The sequence below is a fragment of the Dipodomys spectabilis genome, unplaced genomic scaffold (genome assembly GCF_019054845.1).
Source record: "Dipodomys spectabilis isolate Male_0828 unplaced genomic scaffold, ASM1905484v1 ptg000098l, whole genome shotgun sequence".
In the NCBI taxonomy this organism is placed as follows: Eukaryota; Metazoa; Chordata; class Mammalia; order Rodentia; family Heteromyidae; genus Dipodomys; species Dipodomys spectabilis.
Genome location: NW_024870775.1, coordinates 6,442,069 through 6,464,303, shown reverse-complemented (window position 1 = coordinate 6,464,303; position 22,235 = coordinate 6,442,069). Strand labels below are relative to the sequence as shown.

The window sequence follows — 22,235 nt, the reverse complement described above, 5'->3', positions numbered from 1 at the left end:
GGACATTTTTTAAGACTTCTTTTTTTTTTGGTCCGGTCGTGGGGCCTGAACTCTGGGCCTGTCCCTCAACTCTTCGGCTCAAGGCTAGCACTCTACCACTTGAGCCACAGCGCCACTCCCGGCTTTTTTCTTTTTGCTTATGTGGTGCTGAGGAATCAAACCCAGGGCCTCAAGCATGCAAGGCAAGCGCTCTACCACTGAGCCACCTTTCCAGCCCCATAGGGGATCATTTTTTTTGGCAGTATATAGTTGAACTCAGGGCCTCAAGCTTGCTAGGCTGGCACTCTGCCACTTGAGTCACACCTCCAGTCCTACTTTTTTGGGGGGCTGGTTATATTGGAGATGAAGTCTATGAAACATTTCTGTCCATGCTGGCTTTAAACCGTGATCCTCTAGATCCAAGCCTCTTTAGCTAAGATTACAGATGTGAGCCACTAGTACTTGGCACAAGGGCCTGGGCATGGTCCCTGAGCATTTTTGCTCAAGGCTAGTTCTCTATCATTTTTAGCCACAGCTCTACTTTCAGTTTTCTGGTGGTTAAGTGGAGATAAGAATCTCAGGGGTTGGGCACTGGTGGCTCCGGCCTTATAATCCTAGTTACCCTGGAGGCTGAAATCTCAAGATCACCATATAATCCTAGTTACCCTGGAGGCTGAAATCTCAAGATCACCATTACCGGGGCTGGGAAGGTGTCTCAGTGGTAGAGCGCTTGCCTTGCATGCATGAGGCCCTGGGTTTGATTCCTCAGCACCACATAAGCAAAAAGAAAAAAGCCGGAAGTGGCGCTGTGGCTCAAGTGGTAGAGCGCTAGCTTTGAGCTGAAGAGCTGAGGGACAGCGCCCAGGCCCAGAGTTCAGGCCCCACAACTGGACCCAAAAAAAAAAAGATCACCATTACCCACCAGCGGGGCAGGAAAGTCTCTTTGAGACTCTTATCTCCAAATAACCACTCAGAAACCGGAAGTGGTATTGTGGCTCAAAGCGGTAGAGTGCTAGCCTTGAGCAATAAGCGCCCAGGGACAGAGCCTAGGCCCTGAGTTCAAGCCTCAGGACTAGCAAAAACACAAATAGAAACAAACAACAACAACAAAACCCTAAAGCAAAAGGGCTGGGATATAGTTGAAGTGGTAGAGGTGCTCTAGGGCTTGTGTTCAGACCCAAGTACCAAACGAACAACAACAACAAAAAGTGGACAAGGGTTTTTTGGTTTGTCTTTTGTATTATCTTTACTCAGGGAAGGTTTTCCCGTCAGATCCATTTGACTTTGGCCTCATCTGTAACACGGTGAAGACCAGGTGGCAGGGTTTGACGAGTCTTCATTCGCCTTCTTGATCCCGGGCCCTGGCGGGAAGGAAAGAACCAGGCGCGGGCCCTGAGAAGATGGAGGAATTCGGCGATCTCCCGAGACCCATAGAACAAAACAAAGCCAAGCCCGCCGCTGGGGCCCGCCTCCCTGAGCTACTTCCGGACTTCAGTAGAAGCTTTAGGCCGACCCTTTAAAATGCTTACGTCACTGCGACTCAGCCAATCGCCATCGTCAGAAAGTAGATGGGTTTTTAAGGGCACCAATCGAGGAAAAGTTGGGCGGAAACGAGACCATCTTGACCAATAAGAGAAAACGTACGGCGGAGAGACTCTCAGGAAGATGGCATCACTAGTCTGGCTACAAGCTGATTGGCAGGTGGTTTGACCACAAGGTGATTATCGTGGCTCGAGGGCCCCGTTCGGAGACGGGGCACGAGCCGAGCCCAGGGAGGGACCGGAGACACAGCCGCAGGTGTCCAGATAGCAGGAAGAGGATGGCCGCGGCGTGCGGAGTCTGGCGGGAAAATGGGGCGGGAGGTCTGACCCTCCCGGAAGGGGCGGAGCCGTGAGGGGCGTGGCCTAAAGAGCTCAGGGCCCGGGCTGGCAGGGAAGTCCCGGCTTGGGAGCACCGAGGTGGGCGTGACCGTCGGGTAGAGACTCGGGGCTGGGTCTGCAGGACGGGGGGCCGAGCTGGAAAGGCGAAAGGTTTAGGTGGGGGCGTTCCTGGGTCTTCACGGGGTTCAGAGGCAGCAGTGGCACTAGCCCCAGCCCGCCGCCCCCCCCCCCGTCTCATCCCCCTTAGACTCCAGGCCCTGCCCCCTGAGCTCTGCCCTCGGATGTCCGACCGCCCAGAGCCTGCATGCGCCGAGGGGCGCCCCAGGACCAGGAGCTGGTGGGTCCGGGGGCCCCTGGGCGGGGGTCCCGGGGCGCCCCTCCTCCCTCGGGACCTGTGGTCCCGGTGCTCGTCTTTCCACCGGATCTAGTATTCAGAGCGGACCAAAGGAGCGGACCCCGACAGCTGCTGACCCTCTACAACCCCACGGGAACTGCGCTCCGCTTCCGAGGTGCAGGGGTTTGCGCTTCGTCCTAGGGATCTTGGGGTGGGGTGGGGGGGCTGGCGGTAGGATACTGGAGGGGGGAGCTGTGTGGGCTTGGAGGAGTCAAGGAATAGGGGTGGATGTGCAGCGTTGGAACTGGGACAGCCCTGGGGCAGAAGGCAGAGGGGATTCTGGTGCCCTACCGGGAGTAAGACTTGCTTGGGGTCTTTTTTGGGGTGAATCTTCTTTCCAGTTCTGTGCACAGCACCTGCCAAATATACGGTGTTTGACGCAGAAGGGTTCGTAAAGCCTCAGTCCTGCATTGACATGTGAGTGAGTTGGGAGAGCGGAGAGGCCAGTAGAAGCCTGGGGTTAGGGCACCCTGCTGTCTCAGGTCTGAGATCTCCCCCTCTTCAAGCTGTTGCCCTACCCTCTGTCTGCACCCTAAGTGAAAAGCTCCTGGGACAGGGACAGACCTAGATTTCCCTGGTTAACTGCCTCCCACCACCTCTTTATCTTGGGGTCAGTGTGATTCGCCATGTGGCCCCCATTCCCAGCCACTATGATGTCCTGGATCGCTTCCGCATTGAGCTGTCCGAGGAAGGGGCTGAGGGCCGAGTGGTGGGACGGAAGGACATCACCTCCATACTGAGGGCCCCAGCGTACCCTCTAGAGCTTCAGGGACAGCCTGAGCCAGCACCCCACCCAGGACCACCTGCCTGGACAGCACCACTTCCGGCCAGACAGTTACAAGACAGTGAGTTGAGGGGCTGGGAAGGTGGCTCAGTGGTAGAGCGCTTGCCTTGCATGCCTGAGGCCCTGGGTTAGATTCCTCAGTACCACATAAGCAAAAAGAAAAAAGCCAAAAGTGGCGCTGTGGCTCAAGTGGCAGAGTGCTAACCTTGAGCTGAAGAGCTGAGGGACAGCGCCCAGGCCCAGAGTTCAGGCCCCTGACCAGACCCCCTCCCCCCCCCCCCAAAAAAAAGTGAGTTGAGTGATTGGGGATTCATGAAAGAGAGAAGGGTGTGGGGGGCGGGAGGGAGATGGGTGTTATGTGCATGTGTTGTGTGCCATTATTGGGGCTTGAGTGCAGGGCTTCCCTCTGTCCCTTAGTTTTACCACTCAAGGTTAGTGGTCTACCACTTGAACCACGACTTCACCTCTTGCTTTTTGGTAATTGAAAATGAGTGTCTCATTGTCATTCTTGTCTGGGCTGGCTTTGAACCTGGATCCTTAGATCTCATCCTCCTGAGTAGCTAGAATTAACAGGTATGAGCCATTGATGCCCAGTCCTTGAAGTCGGAACTAGCAATATATCTGCAGATAAGCTAAACCTGATTTAAAGAAGAAATGTTTTTGCCTTTTGGTGGTGACATTCCTAGTTGAGAGTTTATATCAATTAGGGGGAGGAAGTGCAATTTCTTTGGTGTCTAGTCTCTATGTAGAGGAAAATATTCCTCCTTAGCTCTGACTGCAATACTTCTTATCAGGTATCAGATAACTGCAGTCAAATGAGAAACCTGTACTAAGTAGTTAACTTGTACAGTTGGGTGCTGGGTTTGGGAGATAGAGAAAGGGCTCTGCTTGTCAGGTGAATACACAGAAGACAGTAATGAAGGCAGTAGGAAGAGAGGGACCAGAGAAGAGAGGGCTCCAGGGAAGAGAGGACACTTACAGTGTACCCATGGAAGGCAATAAAAGTAAATACATAAGCTGGGCACTGGTGGCTCATGCCTGTCATTCTTAGCTGCTCAGGAGGCTGAGATCTGAGGATCATGGTTCAAAGCCAGCCTGGGCCAGTGAGTCTGTAAGACTCTGATCTTCAGTTAAGCATCAAAAAGCCAGAAGTATAGGTGTGGCTCAAGGTAGAGTGAAAGGGCTAAAAGAGAATACCTTGGCTCTGAGTTCAAGCTCCAGTACAAAAGCTGATGCATCTTCAGCCTTGCCCCTGGGGAATCCTGGGTGGAGGCTGAAAGGGGCAGCAGTGCTGATGGACTTGTTTCCCAGACTCCCACCAGCAACTGGCCACCAGCTCCTTCCTGCTCTTCTTGCTGACGGGCATCGTCTCTGTGGCCTTCCTGCTGCTTCCGCTCCAGGATGAACTGGGCAGCCAGCTGCCACAAGTCCTCCATGTCTCCTTGGGACAGAAATTAGTGGCAGCCTATGTGTTAGGTGAGCCCAAGGGATTCTGACCTACTTCCAGAGACAGGGCACCAGGGGGCAGGGAAGGGCTGCTGACAGGAATCACTGTCCCTCTCCCCACCTCTAGGCCTCCTCACCATGGTGTTCCTCCGGACCTGAACTCCCTGCTCAGCCCCAGCCCATCTCTCCTCCCCAGGCAGGGACCTGAGGTGGCCACTGTGACACTCGCTCATACCTTGCCTCGACTTTCTTCTACTTCCTGACCACCCTCAGCTCCTCAGCTTCCCTGCACCTCCCCCCCCCCCCCCAAGAAAAACAACCAGGGATTTGTACTCATTTTCCAAGTTGAATAAAATACATTTTTAAAATCAAAATGAGAAATAGAGAGTATTTGCCCCTAGCTTCCCATTTCCTTTTGTGTGTGTGTGTGTGTGTGCGCGCATGCGCGCGCTATCTAGGCTTGAACTTGGTCTGTGCCCGAGTGCTATTCCTGAGCTTTTTGCTTGAGGTTAGCAGTCTACCACTTTGGGGTTGTTTTGTTTTTTCCTTTGGTTGGTAGTGGGGCTTGAACTCTGGGCCTGGGCGCTGTCCCTCAGCTCTTCAACTCAAGGCAAGTGCTCTACCACTTGAGCCATAGTGCCACTTCCAGTTTTCTGGTGGTTTATTGGAGGTAAGCGTCTCTTGGCCTTTCTTGCTCAGGTTGGCTGTGAACCATGATCCTCAGATCTCAGCCTCCTGAGTGGGATTACAGGCGTGAACCACTGGTGCCCAGCTTAGGCTTTTTTGATTTGGTGCTGGGCGCAGGTGGCTCATGCCTGTAATTCTAGCTACTCAGGATGCTGAGATCTGAGGATCACAGTTCTAAACCAACCTGGATTGTAAAGTCCCTTATCTCCAATCAACCACCAGAAAACAGGAAGTGGAGCTGTGGCTCAAAGTGCTAGAGCACTAGTGTTGTGCTCAGGGACAGTGCCCAAACCCTGAGTTCAAGCCCCACAACCCCAAAAAAAAGTGTTTTCTCTATCTACTCAGGCTGGCTTCCAGTCTGAATCCTCATCTCAGCCTCTGAGTAGCTAGGCATACAGGGGTGAGCACTGGCACCAGGCTCCCTACTTGTCTGGGTACAGACAACCTCCTCCATTCCCCAGGATTTGAGGGACCTGGGGCAGAGAGAAGAGGTCCAGTGAAGACATAATACCAGGTGGTGGGAATGTGGCTCAGTGGTAGTGCTTGCTTACATGCATGGAGCCCTGAGTTTGATTCCTCAGTACCATATAAACAGAAAAAGCTGGAAGCACTATGGCTCAAGTGGTAGAGTGCTAGCCTTGAGCAAAAGAAGTTCAGGGACAGGGGTTGGGGGTTTAGCCCAGCGGAAGGGCGCCTGCCCAGCGTGCGCAAGGCCCTGGGTTCGGTCCTCAGCCCTGGGGGAAAAAAAAAGTTCAGGGACAGTGCCCAGGCCCTGAGTTCAAGACCCACGACTGGGAAAAAAAGACTTAATACCATGTGACAATGAACAACTCATTTAGGTTCTCAGAGCTCTGCTTTCAGTCTCTAAAATGAGATTGAACCCAGGACCTTGCACATGCTAAGTACATATTTTATACCTACATCCAGGTTGATTCCAAATCTCCTGTGAGGGCTGAGCTTGGTAGCTCACACCCGTAATCCTAGCTTCTTGGGAGGCAGAGATCGGGAGAATCATGGTTCCAGGGCAGCTAAGGCAAAAAGTTAGACTCCATCTCAACAGAAAAATTTGGGCATGGTGGAGTACTTTATCATCCCAGCTACATCAGGAAATATAAACAGGACAGGGATCCTATGTATTGGGGACACCCTATGTATTGAAAACAACCAAAAAAGGCATTGGTGGTTCTATGCCTGTAATCCTAGCTCCTCAGAGGCTGAGATCTGAGGCTCAAGGTTCAAAGCCAGCCTGGGCAAGAAAGTCTGTGAGATACATATCTTTTTTTTTTTTTTTGGGGGGGGGTCCAGTCGTGGGGCCTGAACTCTGGGTCTGGGCGCTGTCCCTCAGCTCTTCAGCTCAAGGCTAGCGCTCTACCACTTGAGCCACAGCGCCACTTCCGGCTTTTTTTCATTTTGCTTATGTGGTGCTGAGGAATTGAACCCAGGGCCTCTGGCATGCAAGGCGAGCGCTCTACCACTGAGCCACCTTCCCAGCCCCATGAGATACATATCTTAAACTAACTACCAAACAGCTAGAAATGGTGCTGCTGAAGAGCACTTCAGTACAAAAGCTCAGGCACGGTGCCCAGACACTGAGTTCAAGCCCCAGGACTGGCAAAAACAAAGAAAAATAGAAGAAAAAAAGAATAAAAAGGCATTGGAGGCTTGACAGCCTGCCCAGCAAGGGTGAAGCTCAGTGTTCAGACCCCAGTAACAGTGGCCAACAGCATGACAGATGGGGCTAGGGTGTAGCTCCTGGAAGGATGGGTATGTACTTAGCTTGCAGGAGACCCCAGTTTCAATCCCCTGCTTTCAATTATAAAAAAAATAGCAGTTTTATGCTCTTACACTTCTAAGGGTCAGAACTCCATAATTAGTCTTTTGGAGCTAAACTCAAGCTGTTCAAAGGCTGAGTTTTCTCTGAGAGGACCAAAGACAGAGTTGATTTCTTTGTATTTTTCAGCTTTTCTAAGCCATTTATGGTCTTGTCTTTTAATTAAAAAAAAATTTAAATGCAAGGCTGGGTACTCGTGGCTGGTGTCTGTAATCTTAGCTACTCAGGAAGTTGAGATCTGAGGACTGCAGTTAGAAACCAATCTGGACAGGAAACTCTGTGAGACTCTAATCTCCAATAAACTTACAAAAAAAAAAAAAAAGTTGGAAGAGGTGCTGTGGGTCAAGTGGTAGAGTGCTAGCAGTGAACAAAATAAGCTCAGGGACAGCGCCCAGGCCCAGAGTTCAAGTCCCAGGACTGGCAAAAAAAAAAAAAAAGTAAATAAATTTAAATGCAAGTGCCAAGGCTTGAACTCAGAGCCTGTCTCACTATCACACACCTTTTTTGCTCAACACTGGAACTCAATCACTTAAACCATGCTAGCCAGGAGCTGGTGGCTCATACCTCTAATCCTAGCTGCTTAGGAAGCTGAGACCTGAGGATTGGGGTTCAAAGTCAGCCTGGGCAGGAAAGTCCGTGAGACTCTTTATCTCCAAAAAACCACCAGAAAACTGTAAGTGGTCCTGTGGCTCAAGTGGAAGAGTGCAGGGACAGCACCCAGGCCCGTGACTGACAAAAACCAAAACGAACAAAACAAAAACATGCTGTTTAGTTGGAGTCTTTGCCCAGTCTGGCTTTGAACCTCAGATCTCAGCCTCAGGTGAGACTCTTTTTTTTGTCTGTTGTGGGGTCTGAACTCTGGGCCTAGGTGATGTCCCTCAGCTCTTCAGCTCAAGGCTAGCACCCTTTTTTTGTCTGTCGTGGGGTCTGAACTCTGGGCCTAGGTGATGTCCCTCAGCTCTTCAGCTCAAGGCTAGCGCCCTATCACTTGAGCCACAGAGCCACTTCTGGCTTTTTTCTGCTTATGTGGTGCTGAGGAATCGAACCCAGGGCCTCATGCATACAAGGCAAGCACTCTACCACTGAGCCAACTTCCCAGCTTATCAGGTGAAACTCTTTATCTCCAGCTGACTAGGGGAAAAAAAAAACATCAAACTTGAGGCATGACTCAAGCAACAAGAGTACCAGCTGTGAAAAGGCCAAGCAAGAACTTGGGAGCCCTGAATTTGAGCCTCGGTACCAGCACAAATACATGTGTGCACATACATACAAAGACTGTCATGAAGACAGCACTAGTGGCACTTACCTGTAATCCTAGATATTTAGGATTCCTATCCTTAAGCCCATATCCGACCTGGGGTAGGCAGGTAAGAGTTCATCCCTACTGTGTGACTGGGAGGTGGAGGAAGGCAGGTACCTACCATTAATGCCACATTGGCCCAGTAGACCTCACTCCCAAAATGTAAATCCAAAGATAAAACTGTTAATAATTGTCAAATGGCAATTGCAGAGAAAAACCTTAGGAAAAAAGCTAAGCAGCAGTGTGAGGACCTGAATTCAAGCCCCAGTCCCAGCACAAAACAAAAACGATAAATAAAAACAATAGAGTGGGTCAGGTCTGGGTACCTGTGCTGTTCTTACCAAGTTGAAGAGCAGAAACTCATATGCCTGGGAGGGTCTAACCCTTACCCCAAGATCCTCCCCGCTTAAGGAAATATGACTTTTGTTGTTGTTGTTCAGATCCTCAGGCTTCAACTCTGGGCTCTGGAGCTGTCCCTTAGCTTTTTTTTTTTTTTTTTTTTGTCAGTCGTGGGGCTTGAAACTCTGGACCTGGGCGCTGTCCCTGTGCTCTTCAGCTCAAGGCGAGCGCCATACCGCTTGAGCCACAGCGCCACTTCCGGTTTTCTAGTAGTTTATTGGAGATAAGAGTCTCACAGACTTTCTTGCCCGGACTGTCTTTGAACCTGGATCCTCAGATCTCAGCCTCCCGAGTAGCTAGGATTACAGGTGTGAGCCATCGGTGCCCGGCTGTCCCTGAGCTTTTGTTGCTTAATTAAAGCTGGTGTACTACCACTTAAGTCACAGCTTCACTTCTAGCTTTCTGGTAGTTAATTTAAGGTAAGAATCTCAAGGACATTTCTGCCCTAGCTGCCCTCAAACCAGGATCTCAGCCTGAGTAACTAGGATTACAGGCATGAGCCACTGGTGCCCAGCTCTAGCTTATTTTGTTTTTGTTTTTTGGGTCTGGTACTGGGGCTTGAACTCAGGGCCTGGACGCTGTCTCTGAGCTCTGTTTGCTCAAGGCTTGTGCTGTACCACTTGAGCCACAGCTCCATGTCTGGCTTTTTTGGTAGTTTATTGGAGATGAGAGTCTCACAGACTTTCCTGCCCAAGCTGGCTTTGAACTGCGATTCTCAAATCTCAACCTTCTGAATAGCTAGGATGACAGGTGTGAGCCACAGGCACCCTGCTAAGCTTGTTATTTTTGAGGCAGGGTCTCACATAGTGCAGGTTGGTTTCAAACTCCAGAACCTCCTTCCACTGGCTCTTAAGTGCTGGGATTACAGGGGCGAACTACTATGCCTGGCTGTGTTCCTGCTTTTTCACAGTCTATACCAGACTGTGCAAATTATGTCTGTAATCTCAGGTCCCAAAGCCAAGCCACCTTCCTCCAGTCCCCCACCCCCACCCCCATTACCTCTGTGGCCATTGGAAGAACAACCCTTCATTCTTTGCCAAGGCAGTTTCCTTAGGCTTTCCCTGGGTCTTCCAGTGGATCCAGTATCCTTTCCGTGTTCCCTGGTCCCTGCTGTCCACCCCTTCCTTAGGACTGCAGGGAGGGATGAGAGGTGGGGAGGAGGAAGCGACAAGAGCTCAGGAGCCACAGCTGTCAATCACCAGGTGGTTTATTAGGTCCACCCCAGGAGTCAGCCAGGTCCTCAGGCCTAGCAAAACTCTCAGTGGACTCTAGGTACGAGACCTCTGCCCCGGGAGGGGTGGGGGGCTGTGGCCGATTCGCTCACAGCACGACCACCACCTTTACTGAAGAACCGCGGGGAGATCTGGGAGGTGGGACTCCGTGGCGAGACCCCCATGGCGACATCCACCTCCGGGAACAGAGCCGCGCAGGGCCTGCACAGCCGCCGGGCGCCCCGGGGACACCCCCCCGGGAGATCGGGGCCTCAGAAGTTGTTGTCGATGTTCCAGACGTCGCCGCCCAGCGCGTTGGCCGCCCCCTGCAGCGTCCAGGTGAGCAGGGCCAGCTGGCGCCGGAAGCGGCTCTCCTGGAAGCCGGGGCCGGCCGCCCACCCCGAGGCTCCGGCCGCGGCTTCGGCGCCGTCGGGGCGCAGCAGCCGCAGGTGCTCGAGCAGGGCGCCCAGCGTGTGGTCGCCGCGGCCCAGGAAGATGTGGCGGAACGGGAAATCGGCCGGAGACACGTACTGGGACAGGAAGTAGAACTCCACCTGCGCCGAGAAAGGGAGTCAGGCCGGGACGAGGGGTGATCCCGAGTCCGAGGCTCCTAACACCACTCGGCCCACACCTGCGAGCCCACCGGGTTCTTCAATTCTAGTGACGGCCTCCGGACCGCCCCCTCAGACTGTCCAATCAGAAGTCACTGTCCTTTACGTCACCAGTAGCCGGGCAGGATTCCTCCTCCAGCTGTTCTGGGTTCTACTTCCTTCCGGCGGGCCTCGGGATCTCCCTCCCCAGTTCTTCCCGACCCAATTACTTCCCCGCTAAAAGCCTCAAAAAGCAATCTGTGGTCCTGCTGTGCCTCTTCTTCATATCACACGCCTGCTAATGCGCCCCACGTGGTCAAGGGGAACCGGGCGCCGGTGGCTCACGCCTGTCATCCTAGCTACTTCGAAGGCTGAGATGAGGATTGTTGTTTGAAGCCAGCCTCAGCAGAAAAGTCAGTGAAACTTCATTTCCAATAATAAGCCAAAAGTGGCGCTGTGGTTCAAGTGGTAGAGCGCCATTCTTGAGCGGAAAAAAGCCAAGCGAGAGTGTGAGGCCTCAAGTTCTAGCCCCCATTCAGGCACCAAAATAAGACGCGTGCGCACACACACACACGAACAAGAAAGTTCAAGGAGCTATAGATCTGGGGGTCTGGCTTTAAGGATAGCACTAAGTGTGCGAATTGAAAGATGGTGGATCCTGGACAGTCAAGTATTCAAAACTAATCAGAAGAGACTGTCAGGGTATAAACTCTTAACTCTCATCCCACCACAACATCTATCTTGCTAACAAAAGAAAGGAAAGAAGCTCTCTATGTCATTATTATTATTACAATTATTATTATTTAGATAGTTTCACTATATAGCTTAGGCTATTCTCACCCTCCTGAATTCTGGGACTCTAGTCTGTTCCATCATTATAGGCGATTACCTTCTACATTACGTGTGTGTGTGTGTGTGTGTGTGTGTGTTAGTACTAGGGCTGAAACTCAGGACCTCAGAGCTGCCCCTTAGCGTTTTTTCCTTAAGGCTGGTGCTCTACCACTTGAGCCATGTCTGCAGCTCCAATTTTTGGCTGTTTAGTTGGAGATAAAAGTCTGATTTGTCTGCTGCGGCTGATTTCGAACCATGATCCTCAGATCTCAGCTTCCTGAGTAGCTAGGATTATAGGTGTGAGCCACCAGCTCCTGGCCTATTTCTTTACTCTTTTGCATTTCTCCTCCCCCAAGACTTCTGTAGTCATCTTGTGGTTCTCCGGACATGTCCTCTCTTTTATGTGCAAGAGGCTACACCTGTTTGTCTTGCTGGGACACGAAGGGGGTTGGGGGGGTAGTCTGTGCTTCCTGTACAGGGGGACATGCTTTGCCTCTCCAGAGGGTGGGGAGCTACATGGTAGCTGCGCCGGCACGGCTACTGTGGCTCTTCCTGTCCATTTCATAACTGTGTGGCCTTCAGCCTGGCTGGTCTGTGCAAGTGCGTGAGTGACAGCTGAGGATGCAGAGCACTGCACGGATTGCACCAGAGCAAAGGAAGGAGCAACCACCCCCTAGGCGGAAGTGGGCGTGCCAGGGGCGTGGCCTCACCCGCATGATGCGCACGTTGTACATGCGCGTAAGCCTCTCGTCACTCTCCTCCGAGCTGTAGATCTCCTTCCGCAGCTTTTCCGCCGCGCGCATGTAGTCCCCGCGCGCTGAGTACACCCACTGCAGGGTCAGCCCGCGGGCCTGGGGGCGGAGCGGAGGCTGGGATCGCGGGACCCCAGGCTGGGAGGGGTGGGATCGGGGGACCGGATCGGGGACCGGGCTGAGGCAGCTGGCAGGCGCGAGAGGTTTAGGGTAGGTAGAAGGCTGGGGAGGAGACCCTGGACGGATCAGGCTGTGTGGGAGGGAGATGGGCGGGGGCTTAGGTAGTGTCCTCCCCCCAGAAGGCAAGGGAAAAGGCAGGCTTGGATCTCGGGGATGGGGAGGGTAGGAGAGATGTAGGACCCCTGGGCTGAGAGATGCCCTCTTAACCCCCAGAGGCCGGGATGGGCATCTTGGACCTTAAGATCTGCGGAGAACTCGTTGAGGGTGCCCATGTGCCGGAGCACCACGTCCCCGTAGCGGCCGAAGTCGAGGGGCAGCAGGTGGTCGTGGCTCAGGCGGATGAGGAGCAGCCCCACGAGCTGGGCCACTGCCTGGGCCACAGCCGGCAGGCGGCCTCGAAGCATTTTGTGTAGGTTCTCGTACGTGTCCTCTTTCGTGTGCAGAAAGGGGTACGCCTGGTCGTCCTGCGGGGACAGGGAGGGGGCTGGGGGCTGGAGGGTGGTGCAGGCAGGCCTGGGACGGGCACCCTGGGGCGGGGCCGAGAAGGCTCACCTCTGTGAAGGAGAACTCCACGGCAGGGACCCCCGCAAAGGCCGTGAAGGAGTAGGCGCTGCTGTCCATGGACAGAGGCTTGATCCTGAGGGCGGTACCGTGAAGGGCTGTGTCAATTCAGATGCCCCGGAACCCCCTCTACAGACCCCCCATCTTAGCTCCACTTACACCTCAGCATCCCAGCTGGTATTGGCAGGTGTCACCTGCTCGAACAGGGTCTGCCCACTGTGGTTGGGAGAGTCCACCTGCGGGAGGGGTGGGGCACCCATCAGGCCCCGCCCATCACACCCTGGGGGCGGGGTGTCTGTCAGACCCCACCCATCACCTCCAGGGGCGGGGCGCCTGTCAGACTCCACCCACCATAAGCTGGGGGCGGGGCACATTTCAGGATCCGCCCATCACACGGGGAGGGGGAGGGTGTCTGTCTTCACCCCCATCACCTCCAGGGGCAGGGTCCCTGTCAGGCTTTGCCCATCACCTGGGGCATGGGCTCCACCCATCATTTCCCAGGGGTGGGGCTCCTTCCAGGCTCCGCCCCCATCGCCTCCCTCCTCCCTATCCCAGACTGGATCTTGCCTGCTTCAGGAGATTCTCTATGAGGTTGATGAGAAGCGGGCTGGTCTTGGCATGGAACTTGTCATCTCCTGAAGAGAAGTGGAGCGAAGAGCTGGGATAACAGGCTCATCCTTCACCCCTGGAACCCCAGTGGTGAGGTTAGGTCTCAGGGGCCCCTGGTCCAGCTCACCCAGCACTGCGTTGTCCAGGCTCACATAGGCTACGGCTTTGAGGTGTAGTATGCTGAGGTAGCCCTGCGGTTGGGGGGGGGGGAACGTGTGAAGATAGAAGCCCCCCACCTCTCCCCACTGTCTGGCTACCTGTCCAGACCCCAAATCACCTCCAGCCACTCGGTGGAGCCCACACTGCCAAAGTCGCCTCCATCCCAGCTGATAAAGAGAAGACTCCTGCGGGGCCGGAAACCTGGGGGCAGAAGGAGGGAGAGGATGGCTCTGCTGGGGGCCACCGAAGACACCCCCCTTTGTTGTCCTCTGTCTTGGATCCCCAGAGGTCACTGCTTCTCTCAGAAGAACACCACCTCAGCTCATCTCACCATGGGTGTGTGAGGGTGTGTAAGGGGATACTCTCTCTACAAAATCTCATGCTTAATTGTCACTCAGACATATGACTACTTGTCATTTTCTTTTGTGCTGGTCTTTGAACTCAAGGCCTGGATGCTTTCCGTGAGCTCTTTTTTGCTCAAGGCCTGGCACTCTACCATTTGAGCCACAGTTCTACTTCTGGCTTTTTAGGGTGTTAATTGGAGATGAGTGTCTCATAGACTTTCCTGACGTGGTTGGCTTTTTTAAATTTTATTTTAGTTTTCTGGTTGTGGGGCTTGAACTCTGGGCCTGAGTTCTGTCTCTGAGCTCTTTTGCTCAAGGCTAGCACTCTATCACCTTGAGCCATAGTGCCACTTCTTTTTTTTGGGAGGGGGGGTCCGGTTGTGGGGCCTGAACTCTGGGCCTGAGCGCTGTCCCTCAGCTCTTCAGCTCAAGGCTAGTGCTCTACCACTTGAACCACAGCACCACTTCCGGCTTTTTTCTTTTTGCTTATATGGTGCTGAGGAATCGAACCCAGGGCCTCAGGCATGCAAAGCAAGTGCTCTACCACTGAGCCAACTTCCCAGCCCCACAGTGCCACTTCTTATGGCTGGCTTTGAACTGTGATTCTTAGAACTCAGCCACTGGCTGAGCCACTGGCAACTGACTTTTTATTTCCTTTCTTCCTTTCTATCTTTTTTTCTTCTTTCTTTCGTGGTATTGGGGATTGAACTCGTATTCAAGCATTCTACCACTTGAGTTACACTCCTAGTCCTCTTGCTTTTAGATTGCTTTTTAAATAAGATCTCTGGTTTTTGCCCTGACTAGGCTCAGATGGTAATCCTCCTATCTTCACTTTCCTGGGAGCTGGGATTATAGTCCTGAACTACCACACCCATCCATCATTTTCATTATCAGATAAGAAAATGCTTTTAGTGCTGAAGTGACAGGCGGGAGAAGCTGGGTGTGGAGCCCTGGTCCTGGTGGCCTCCTTCCAAGTCTATGCTCTCAGCTGCCTCTCTGCCTCAGCCCTGGTTCCAGCCCCAGCCCCAGCTCTGCCAGGCCCAATTGCAAGACCTAGCCCTGATCTTACCATTGCTCACCATGGAGGAAAATGTGCGCACCAACTCCAGCAGTATGGCCGTCCCCACCGCAGACTTGGCTGCTCCTGGACCCCATGCGTCCCTCTGGGCCCCGATGACAACATAGTGATCTGGGAAGGGAAGGTGGGGGACCCACCTCAGGAGGGTGGGTGCTCTCCAGGACCCCCACTAGCCTCCATCAGTGTCTCTGATCTACAATTCCTGCTGTCCCAAAAGGTGGTACTTAAAGAGGGTGCCCCTTGGCCCATTCTGTGTGACATGACCCTTCATGAGGTGTGGGGGGCATTGGGACTCTACTGCTATCTGTCCAATCTGACCTCACCATTTTTTTTTCCTTTGGGGAGAACTAGGGTTTGAACTCAGGGCCTTATGCTTGCTAAGCAGGTGCTCTACCACTTGAGCCACTCTTCAAGCCCTGCTGCCCTCTTTCCATGGATTGTTTTCAAGATAGGATCTTGCTTTAGTCCTTGGGCCAGCCTGGAGTGCAGTCCTCCTGGGTGTGTTCTCTGCTTTGTTGGGATGACATGAAGATGCCACTGTGTCCCATCCGTGATTTTTTTCCCCCTGCAGCTTGGAATGACAGATGTATGCTACCATGCTCTGCTATTGGTTGAGCTGGAGTCTTATAAACTTTTCTGCCTGGGCTGGCCTGGAACCCAGGTCTTCTGATCTCCATCTCCTAAATTGTTAGGATTAAAGGCTTAAGCCACCCTTCCCAGCCTGACCTGACTCTAATAACTTGAATTTCTGTGATCACATCATGTAATTTACCCTGCTTACCTCCAGTGCTGTGCGGGGAATGCACTACCTCGACATACTGTCCCTGTTATTCCTAGACACACTGGACCTTGCAGGCTTCTTGCTGCTACTTCCCTGAGTCCCAGCACAGCCTCCACCTGCCAGCCTCCCTCCCCTGTGCACCGCTCCTGCCCTCTCTCCAGGGTCTTTTGCACAGCCACACCATGCCAGGCTTCTTAGCCCACACCTGGCTCTGCCACGCCTTCAATGCAGCCAAAGATGTTTCTAATGGGAGTAGAGACTCTGTGGTTGTTGACTTCTAGATACAGGTCTGGCCCAGGGCCCAGATGATAAGGGAAGCTTAGGAGATCTCCCTGCCATTCCTGGGGGGCCACAGGGCCTTTGAGCTTCCTGGAAAAGGGTGGAGAAGAAAAGGTTGGTCGTGGCAGAGCCCCAGACTACAGAAGAGTCCAATGTTTCTTCCTCACCTTTCTGTTTCTCCCACCCTCCTTGGTTCAAGATCTCTGCCTCAGTACCCTTTGGAAGGTGGGGCAGCAAATCACCTTGCACAGTACTGTAAGTGGGGCATTGTGGGGCTTGACCTAGGGGCCTGGGTGCTGCCCTGAGCTTTTTCACTCAAGGCTAGTGCTCTACCACTTTAAGCCACAGCACTACTTTCAGTTGTCTGGTAGTTTATTGGAGATAAGAGTCTTAAAGACTTTCCAGTTAACCTGGACTGGCTTCAAACCGTGATCCTCATATCTCAGCTTCCTGAGTTGCTAGGATTACAGACGTGAGCCACCAGTACCTGGCTTTTTTTGTTTATTTATTTTCTGGTGGTAGTGGGGCCTGAACTCTGGGCCTGGGTGCTGTCCCTCAGCTCTTCAGCTCAAGGTCAGCACTCTACCACTTGAACCACAGTGCCACTTTCAGTTTTCTGGTGGATAATTGGAGATAAGAGTGTCATGGACTTTCCTGCAGGGGCTGGCTTTAAACCTCGTCCTCAGATCTCAGCCTCCTGAACAGCTAGGATTACAGGCATGAGCCACTAGTACCCAGCTTTTTTTTTTTTTTTTTTTAATTTCTGGTTCACCAAAAGGTGCCCTATGGCTAGCTGTAGACCCCTCCTTCTGCCTCCTCCCTTCTAGCCCTCACCTCTACACCTTACCTGAGCAGGAGTCCAGCAATGTCTGCACTTATGGGCTGGGCAGGTATGCTGGGGAGGCCCGAAGATGCCACTGGAGGGAACTGAGTTTGGTTGAAGGATGGGAACCCAGGTGTGTAGGGGTCCCCAGTTCCCAGGTGTACCTGTAGGGAAAGGGGTGCCCATCCTGAAATGGAGTTGGGTTCGCTGCACTCCAAAGATGAGTGGCTTGGATCCCAGAAACATTCCACTCACATGTCCGTATACAGCCCGGTGTCTGGACAAGTCTGGCTTGTGCGGGCCCTGAGAGAAGTCTGCTGGGTCAGGGTATATGAGCACTCCTCGGGCCCCCGAGTCCTGGGCACTGGCCACCTGGGAGAGGACAGGACACAAGGAAAAGGCTGCTGGGCACTGGTAGCTCACGCCTGTAATCCTATAAATCTAGCTATTCAGGAGGCTGAGATCTGAGGATCACATTTTGAAGCCAGCTCCTGCAGCAAAGTCTAAGAGACTTTTATTTCCAACTAACCAGCAAAATGCCAGAAGTGGAACTGTAGCAAAAGCAGTAGAGGATAAATCTTGAAGGGAAAAAAGCTAAGGGTCAGTTCCCAGGCCCTGAGTTCAAGGCCCAGTATGGGCAGAAAATAAAATTTGAAATTAAAATGAAAGAAAAGGAAGTGAACTACCTGCTTTGACCTCAGAGCCTCATGTGCTGGCTGAGGTAAGATGGAGCTCTATCATTTGAGCAACACCTCCAGCCTGGTGTTTTGCTGGTTATTTTTGGATTATGGTCTCTCAGACATTTCTGCCCATGCTGGCCTCCATCTGTGGTCCTCCAGACCTCAGCCTCCTGAATAGCTAGCATTACAGATGTGAACTTAGGGTTCCTGGCTCCTCATTGTCTACCCATCATGGGCTGTTTTGTTTTTGTTTTTGCTCGTTAATTGGAGATAAAGCCTGCCCAGGCTGGCTTTGAAGTGTGATCCTCAGATCTCAGCCTCCTGAGTAGCTAGGATGACAGGCATTTCTTCATCCTAGCTTCGCCCACATTTTCTTAGACTCTTGCTCTTTCTTTTCTCCCTCCGGCAGCCTTCTAGCAGTTTCCACCATCTGGACCCTGGGGTGTCCCAGTCTTATGTTGGGGACCCTCACCTTCTGGGCAAAGCTGGTGACCCCGGCGCGCACCAGCAGGAGGTGTCCGGCCGGCTCCACACCCCTGGCCCGCAGGTCCCGCAGGTCCTCGGGCCGCCCGTAGTGAGCGTAGACCAGCGACCCCTGGGAAATGGGGTGAGCGTGGGGGACAGTGAGGCCAGGCTGGGGGGGGGGGCTCCCGTTCTGGGAGTGGGGGGACAAGGGGTGCTTACCGTGACGTTGCCTGTGGCGCTGTAGGGGCAGTAGACGTCGGGGTCCTCCAGGCGCAGCTCCTCCCCGATCTTCCCAGCCTCATCCACCCAGTGCAGAATGTTGGGGTGCTCCCTGGGGATCGGGAGTGGTGAAGACCGCCCTCCACCCCTCCTCCGTGCCCCCTCCACACACACCCTCCCCCCCCACACACCCTGCACTCACGGGTCTGGGAACTGGAGCCCCACGTAATGCGTGTCGGTCCACACGTGGTCCAGCCTGTGTCCGGACAGCGCGGTGAGGATGTCCTGGGCCAGCGCGGCCGTCCCCGCGGAGCCCGCCGTGCGCTCCCGGAGGCTGGTCTGCCTGATGCGGGGAGAGGTGGGATCGGGGCCCAGGACGGGAGGGGATGGATGCAGAGTTTAGGAAAAAGTTCTCCCGGTCCGCTTCCTTTCACATCACCACCAGGCTGGTGCCCAAAGGCTGGCCAGCGCCTCCTGTGACTTCACACCTTAGCTTTCTGCCTGCTGTGGGTGGCTCCCATCTGTAATCCCAGCTACTCAGGAGGCTGAGATCTGAGGATCACAGTTCAAAGCCAGGCCAGGCAGGAAAGTCCATAAGACTCCTAGTTCTAATGAACCTCTAAAAAGTGGAGCTGTGGCTCAAATGGTAGTTTGTCAGCCTTGAGTGAAAAAGTTCAAGGACAGCACCCCCAAATTCAAACCACAGGACCAGTGCATGCACCCATGTGCTCATGCATACCCTCCCCACACCCACACCCACACACCCAGCAAAAGCCAGAGCTGGAGGCTCAAGCAACAGAGTACCACATTTCAAATCCCCGAACTAAAAGATTCCAGCTGGATACTGGTGGCTCACATCTATAATCCCAACTACTCAGGAAGCTGAGATCTGAGGATTGTGGTTTGAAGCCAGCCCAGGCAGAAAAGTCTGTGAGACTATCTCCAATGAACCATTATAAAGGTCGGAATGGACTGTCTCAAGTGGTAGTGCTATTTTTTAAATTAAATTAAATTAAATTTTATTTTTGTTGGTCGTGGGGCGTGAACTCTAGGCCTGGGCACTGTCCCTGAGCTCTTCAGCTCAAGACTAGCATTCTACCACTTGAGGCACAGGGCCACTTCCAGTTTTCTGGTGGCTTATTGGAGATAAGAGTCTCATGGAGAGGCTGGGAAGGTGGCTCAGTGGTAGAGTGCTTGCCTTGCATGCATGAGGCCCTGGGTTCGATTCTTCAGCACCACATAAGCAAAAAAGAAAAAAGCCGGAAGTGGCACTGTGGCTCAAGCTGTAGAGCACTAGCTGAAGAGTTCAGGCCCCACGACGGGACCCCCCCAAAAAAAAAAGTCTCATGGACTTTCCTGCCTAGGCTGGCTTTGAACCATGATCCTCAGATCTCAGCTTCCTGAATAGCTAGGATTATAGGAGTGAGCCACCAGTGCCCAGCTTAGAGTGCTATTCTTGAAAAACAACAGGTACAGCACCTAGCCCCTGAGTTCAAATCCTAAGACTGGCACACACAAGAAAAGATTACTGTGAAAGTCAGGGAACAGACAAATATGCCCATCTTCTCTGGCACTTAAATTAATATCCTTTCCAATCAGTCTTCCCCCCACCCCCCACCCCCCAGTCTGGGGCTTGAACTCAGGGCCTGGGCACTGTCCCTGAGCTTCTTTTGCTCAAGGCTGGTGCTCCACCACTTGAGCCACAGCACCACTTCTGGCTTTTTCTGTGTATGTGATGCTGAGGAATCAAACCCAGGGCTTCATGCAAGTTAGGCAAGCTCTCTACCATTAGGCCACCTTCCCTGCCCCTCCAATGCAATCTTTTAAGAATTTTTTTTTTTAAAGCTAGACACTGGTGGATCATACCTGTAATTGTAGCTACTCAGGAGGCTGAGACCTGGAGGATCAAAGTTTGAAGCTAAGCTGGGCTGAAAGACACCATCTCCAATTGACCAGCAAAATGCTGGACTGGAGGCATGACTCAGGTGATAGAGCACCCAGCAGTAAGTAAGCTAGCAAAAACCAAGCAAGAGCAGGAGGCATTGACTTCGATCCCTGGTGCCAGCACTAGCTACTCAGAAAACCCAGGAGGACCCACTGTAAGACATTCCTGCCTCAGATGCAGGCAGGAAGAGGCCTGACTTTCTCTCTGAACCTCTCTTGGCAGCTCCTGTCCAGTAGAGCACAATGACTGTGGCAGAATGACTCAGGCAGTCTGGCCATCTCTGCCGTGCTGCAGGCCTGCTGGCTGCCATGTACCCACAATGGAGATGGGGTTCCAGGCCCACAAATGCATTTGCTTGCTTCTTTCTCTGCTTCTCAGAACTCTCTGCTGCTGTGGGTCTTTAGCCAGGCTCCTGGGTACAGCATTCTTCATGTTGAATGCTAGATTGGGGTGTGTGTGTGTGTGTGTGTGTGTGTGTGTGTGTGTGTGTGTGTGTGTGTGTGTTTGCAGTACTTATGATTGAACCCAGGGACTCGTGCCTGCTAGGCAAGCACTCTGCTGCTTGAGCTATGTCCTTAGTCCTTTTTTATTTGCTTGCTTCTGAGACATCGTCTCTCTTCGCTTTGCCTGGGCTGGCCTTGAACTCTTACTCCTCCTGCCTCCATATCTGAAGTAGCTGGGATTCTAGGCATGCACTTCCATGCCTGCTTGTACCCCATGGTTCCCATTCAGCCAGCTCTTCTGTGTCTCAAATATGCCGCTCTTAGAACCTCAGCCCCTGGAGTCTCAGCTCTGTCATTTTTCCCGGAAGTGTTGAACAAGAAAGTCCAGTGAGACAGGTAGAAGGGGAGAGGGAAGGCAGGGAGGGGACCCTGGGTGAGCGGGAAGGGAGGCCAGTCTGAGTGGACAAAGCGAGGACACTGCAGGGCCAGGAAGGGCCAGGCTGCCCTTACCTGATGGTGTCCCCCAGGTGCCCCTTCCTGAGGAGCCTCAGGAACATGGCCTGGAGGTCGCTCCAGTACAACGTGCCCTGGTGAGAATCTGGGCCCAGCTCATAGCTGCCATCCTCGCTCACCACCAACACGGAATCCCCGCACGCCTGGCAGGACCCTCGGAAGGCCACGTAGCCCAGGAGGAAAGCTGGCAGATGGCAAGATGAGGACTCTGTGTGTGTTCCCTCTGAACCCCTGCAATGTCCCCAGCCCAGCCCTTAGCTAGGGAAGGGGTGGGAGGGGCTGGTCCTCACCCCCAGTGAAGATCAGCAGAGCCATCAGGACCAGGTAGGGAGCCGCTCTTCTTCCTGCTTCTGCCCAGGGTATGAGGACGGGTAGCCCAGGTCTAGAGCCCAGAGATTCGGGGCCCCTCAGCTCCATAGGGCAGAAGTGGATGGGCAGCTGGGTCCCCTCCTCCCTGTCTTCCTCTTCCTCCTCCAGGCGCCCCTGGGAGGGGCCCTCCACACGCTTGTAGATGGTTTGAGAGGGTTGTGGGGACCACTGCTGCTGGAGGGGGGCAGGGTAGACATGAGACTGGAAAAGGGGGTGGAGAAAGATCTGGAAATAATGATCTTTGGGGTGCTGAGGGGTCTGAGAGGGAGGCTGTTTAGGGAGTGACTTGAGAAGAAAAGGGGGTGAAGAAGAAGCCAGAGACAGGGACAGAGACAGGACACTGGCCAGGAGGGGATAGCTATATGGGTTTGGGAGGGGGCTGAGGATCTGAGGGAGGGTCTAGGGTGTCCCCCAACCACACTGGTCTTACCGCTCTCTGGAGAAGACCCCGAAGCCGCTCCATGCTCAAGCCCCCTCCTGAACACTGTGGGTTACCTGCTCCCCCCACAGTGATAAACCGTTTGTGGGAGCCCCAGAGGGCCTCTTATCAGCCCTGGCAGGCCTCTGTGCACCCCCCCCCCCCCCCCCACACACACACACACACACAAGGGAGGAGGTACAGTGTGGGTCTCAGCCAGCCCCTCTAAGCAGGCCAGAGAACTAGGGACTGTACCATCTCCCTGTCAATCCCCTCCCTGGTCCC

General features: G+C 53.5%; 2 protein-coding genes across 8 annotated transcripts; one reads left to right on the top strand and one right to left on the bottom strand.

Moving 5' to 3' along the window:
• Positions 1-1,607: 1,607 nt before the first annotated feature.
• Mospd3 (motile sperm domain containing 3) lies at positions 1,608-4,860 on the top strand. Of its 4 annotated transcripts, none has more exons than XM_042687031.1 (6): positions 1,608-1,696; positions 2,107-2,368; positions 2,595-2,670; positions 2,869-3,098; positions 4,349-4,513; positions 4,611-4,860. In XM_042687031.1, exons 2-6 carry the CDS (start codon positions 2,164-2,166, stop codon positions 4,640-4,642), a joined length of 708 nt encoding a protein of 235 aa, XP_042542965.1. In that variant the 5' UTR covers positions 1,608-1,696; positions 2,107-2,163; the 3' UTR covers positions 4,643-4,860. The 4 variants fall into 4 exon arrangements, with proteins under 4 accessions (XP_042542965.1, XP_042542968.1, XP_042542966.1 ...); XM_042687034.1 differs by lacking the exon at positions 1,608-1,696 and adding an exon at positions 1,710-1,776; XM_042687032.1 differs by lacking the exon at positions 1,608-1,696 and adding an exon at positions 1,806-1,937.
• A 5,050-nt stretch (positions 4,861-9,910) lies between these two features.
• On the bottom strand, positions 9,911-22,024 carry Tfr2 (transferrin receptor 2). 4 transcript variants are annotated; one of them, XM_042686737.1, is made up of 18 exons: positions 21,963-22,024; positions 21,454-21,703; positions 21,161-21,371; positions 18,465-18,605; positions 18,263-18,374; positions 18,051-18,173; positions 17,154-17,270; positions 16,923-17,062; positions 16,002-16,165; positions 15,007-15,126; positions 13,712-13,794; positions 13,562-13,625; positions 13,393-13,460; positions 12,985-13,061; positions 12,817-12,901; positions 12,501-12,728; positions 12,043-12,183; positions 9,911-10,465 (listed from the first exon to the last, which is right to left on the bottom strand). In XM_042686737.1, exons 1-18 carry the CDS (start codon positions 21,993-21,995, stop codon positions 10,184-10,186), a joined length of 2,439 nt encoding a protein of 812 aa, XP_042542671.1. In that variant the 5' UTR covers positions 21,996-22,024; the 3' UTR covers positions 9,911-10,183. The 4 variants fall into 4 exon arrangements, with proteins under 4 accessions (XP_042542671.1, XP_042542669.1, XP_042542672.1 ...); XM_042686735.1 differs by having other exon boundaries at positions 21,454-21,706; positions 21,963-22,016; XM_042686738.1 differs by having other exon boundaries at positions 21,161-21,347; positions 21,454-21,706; positions 21,963-22,016.
• Between the last annotated feature and the right edge of the window lie 211 nt (positions 22,025-22,235).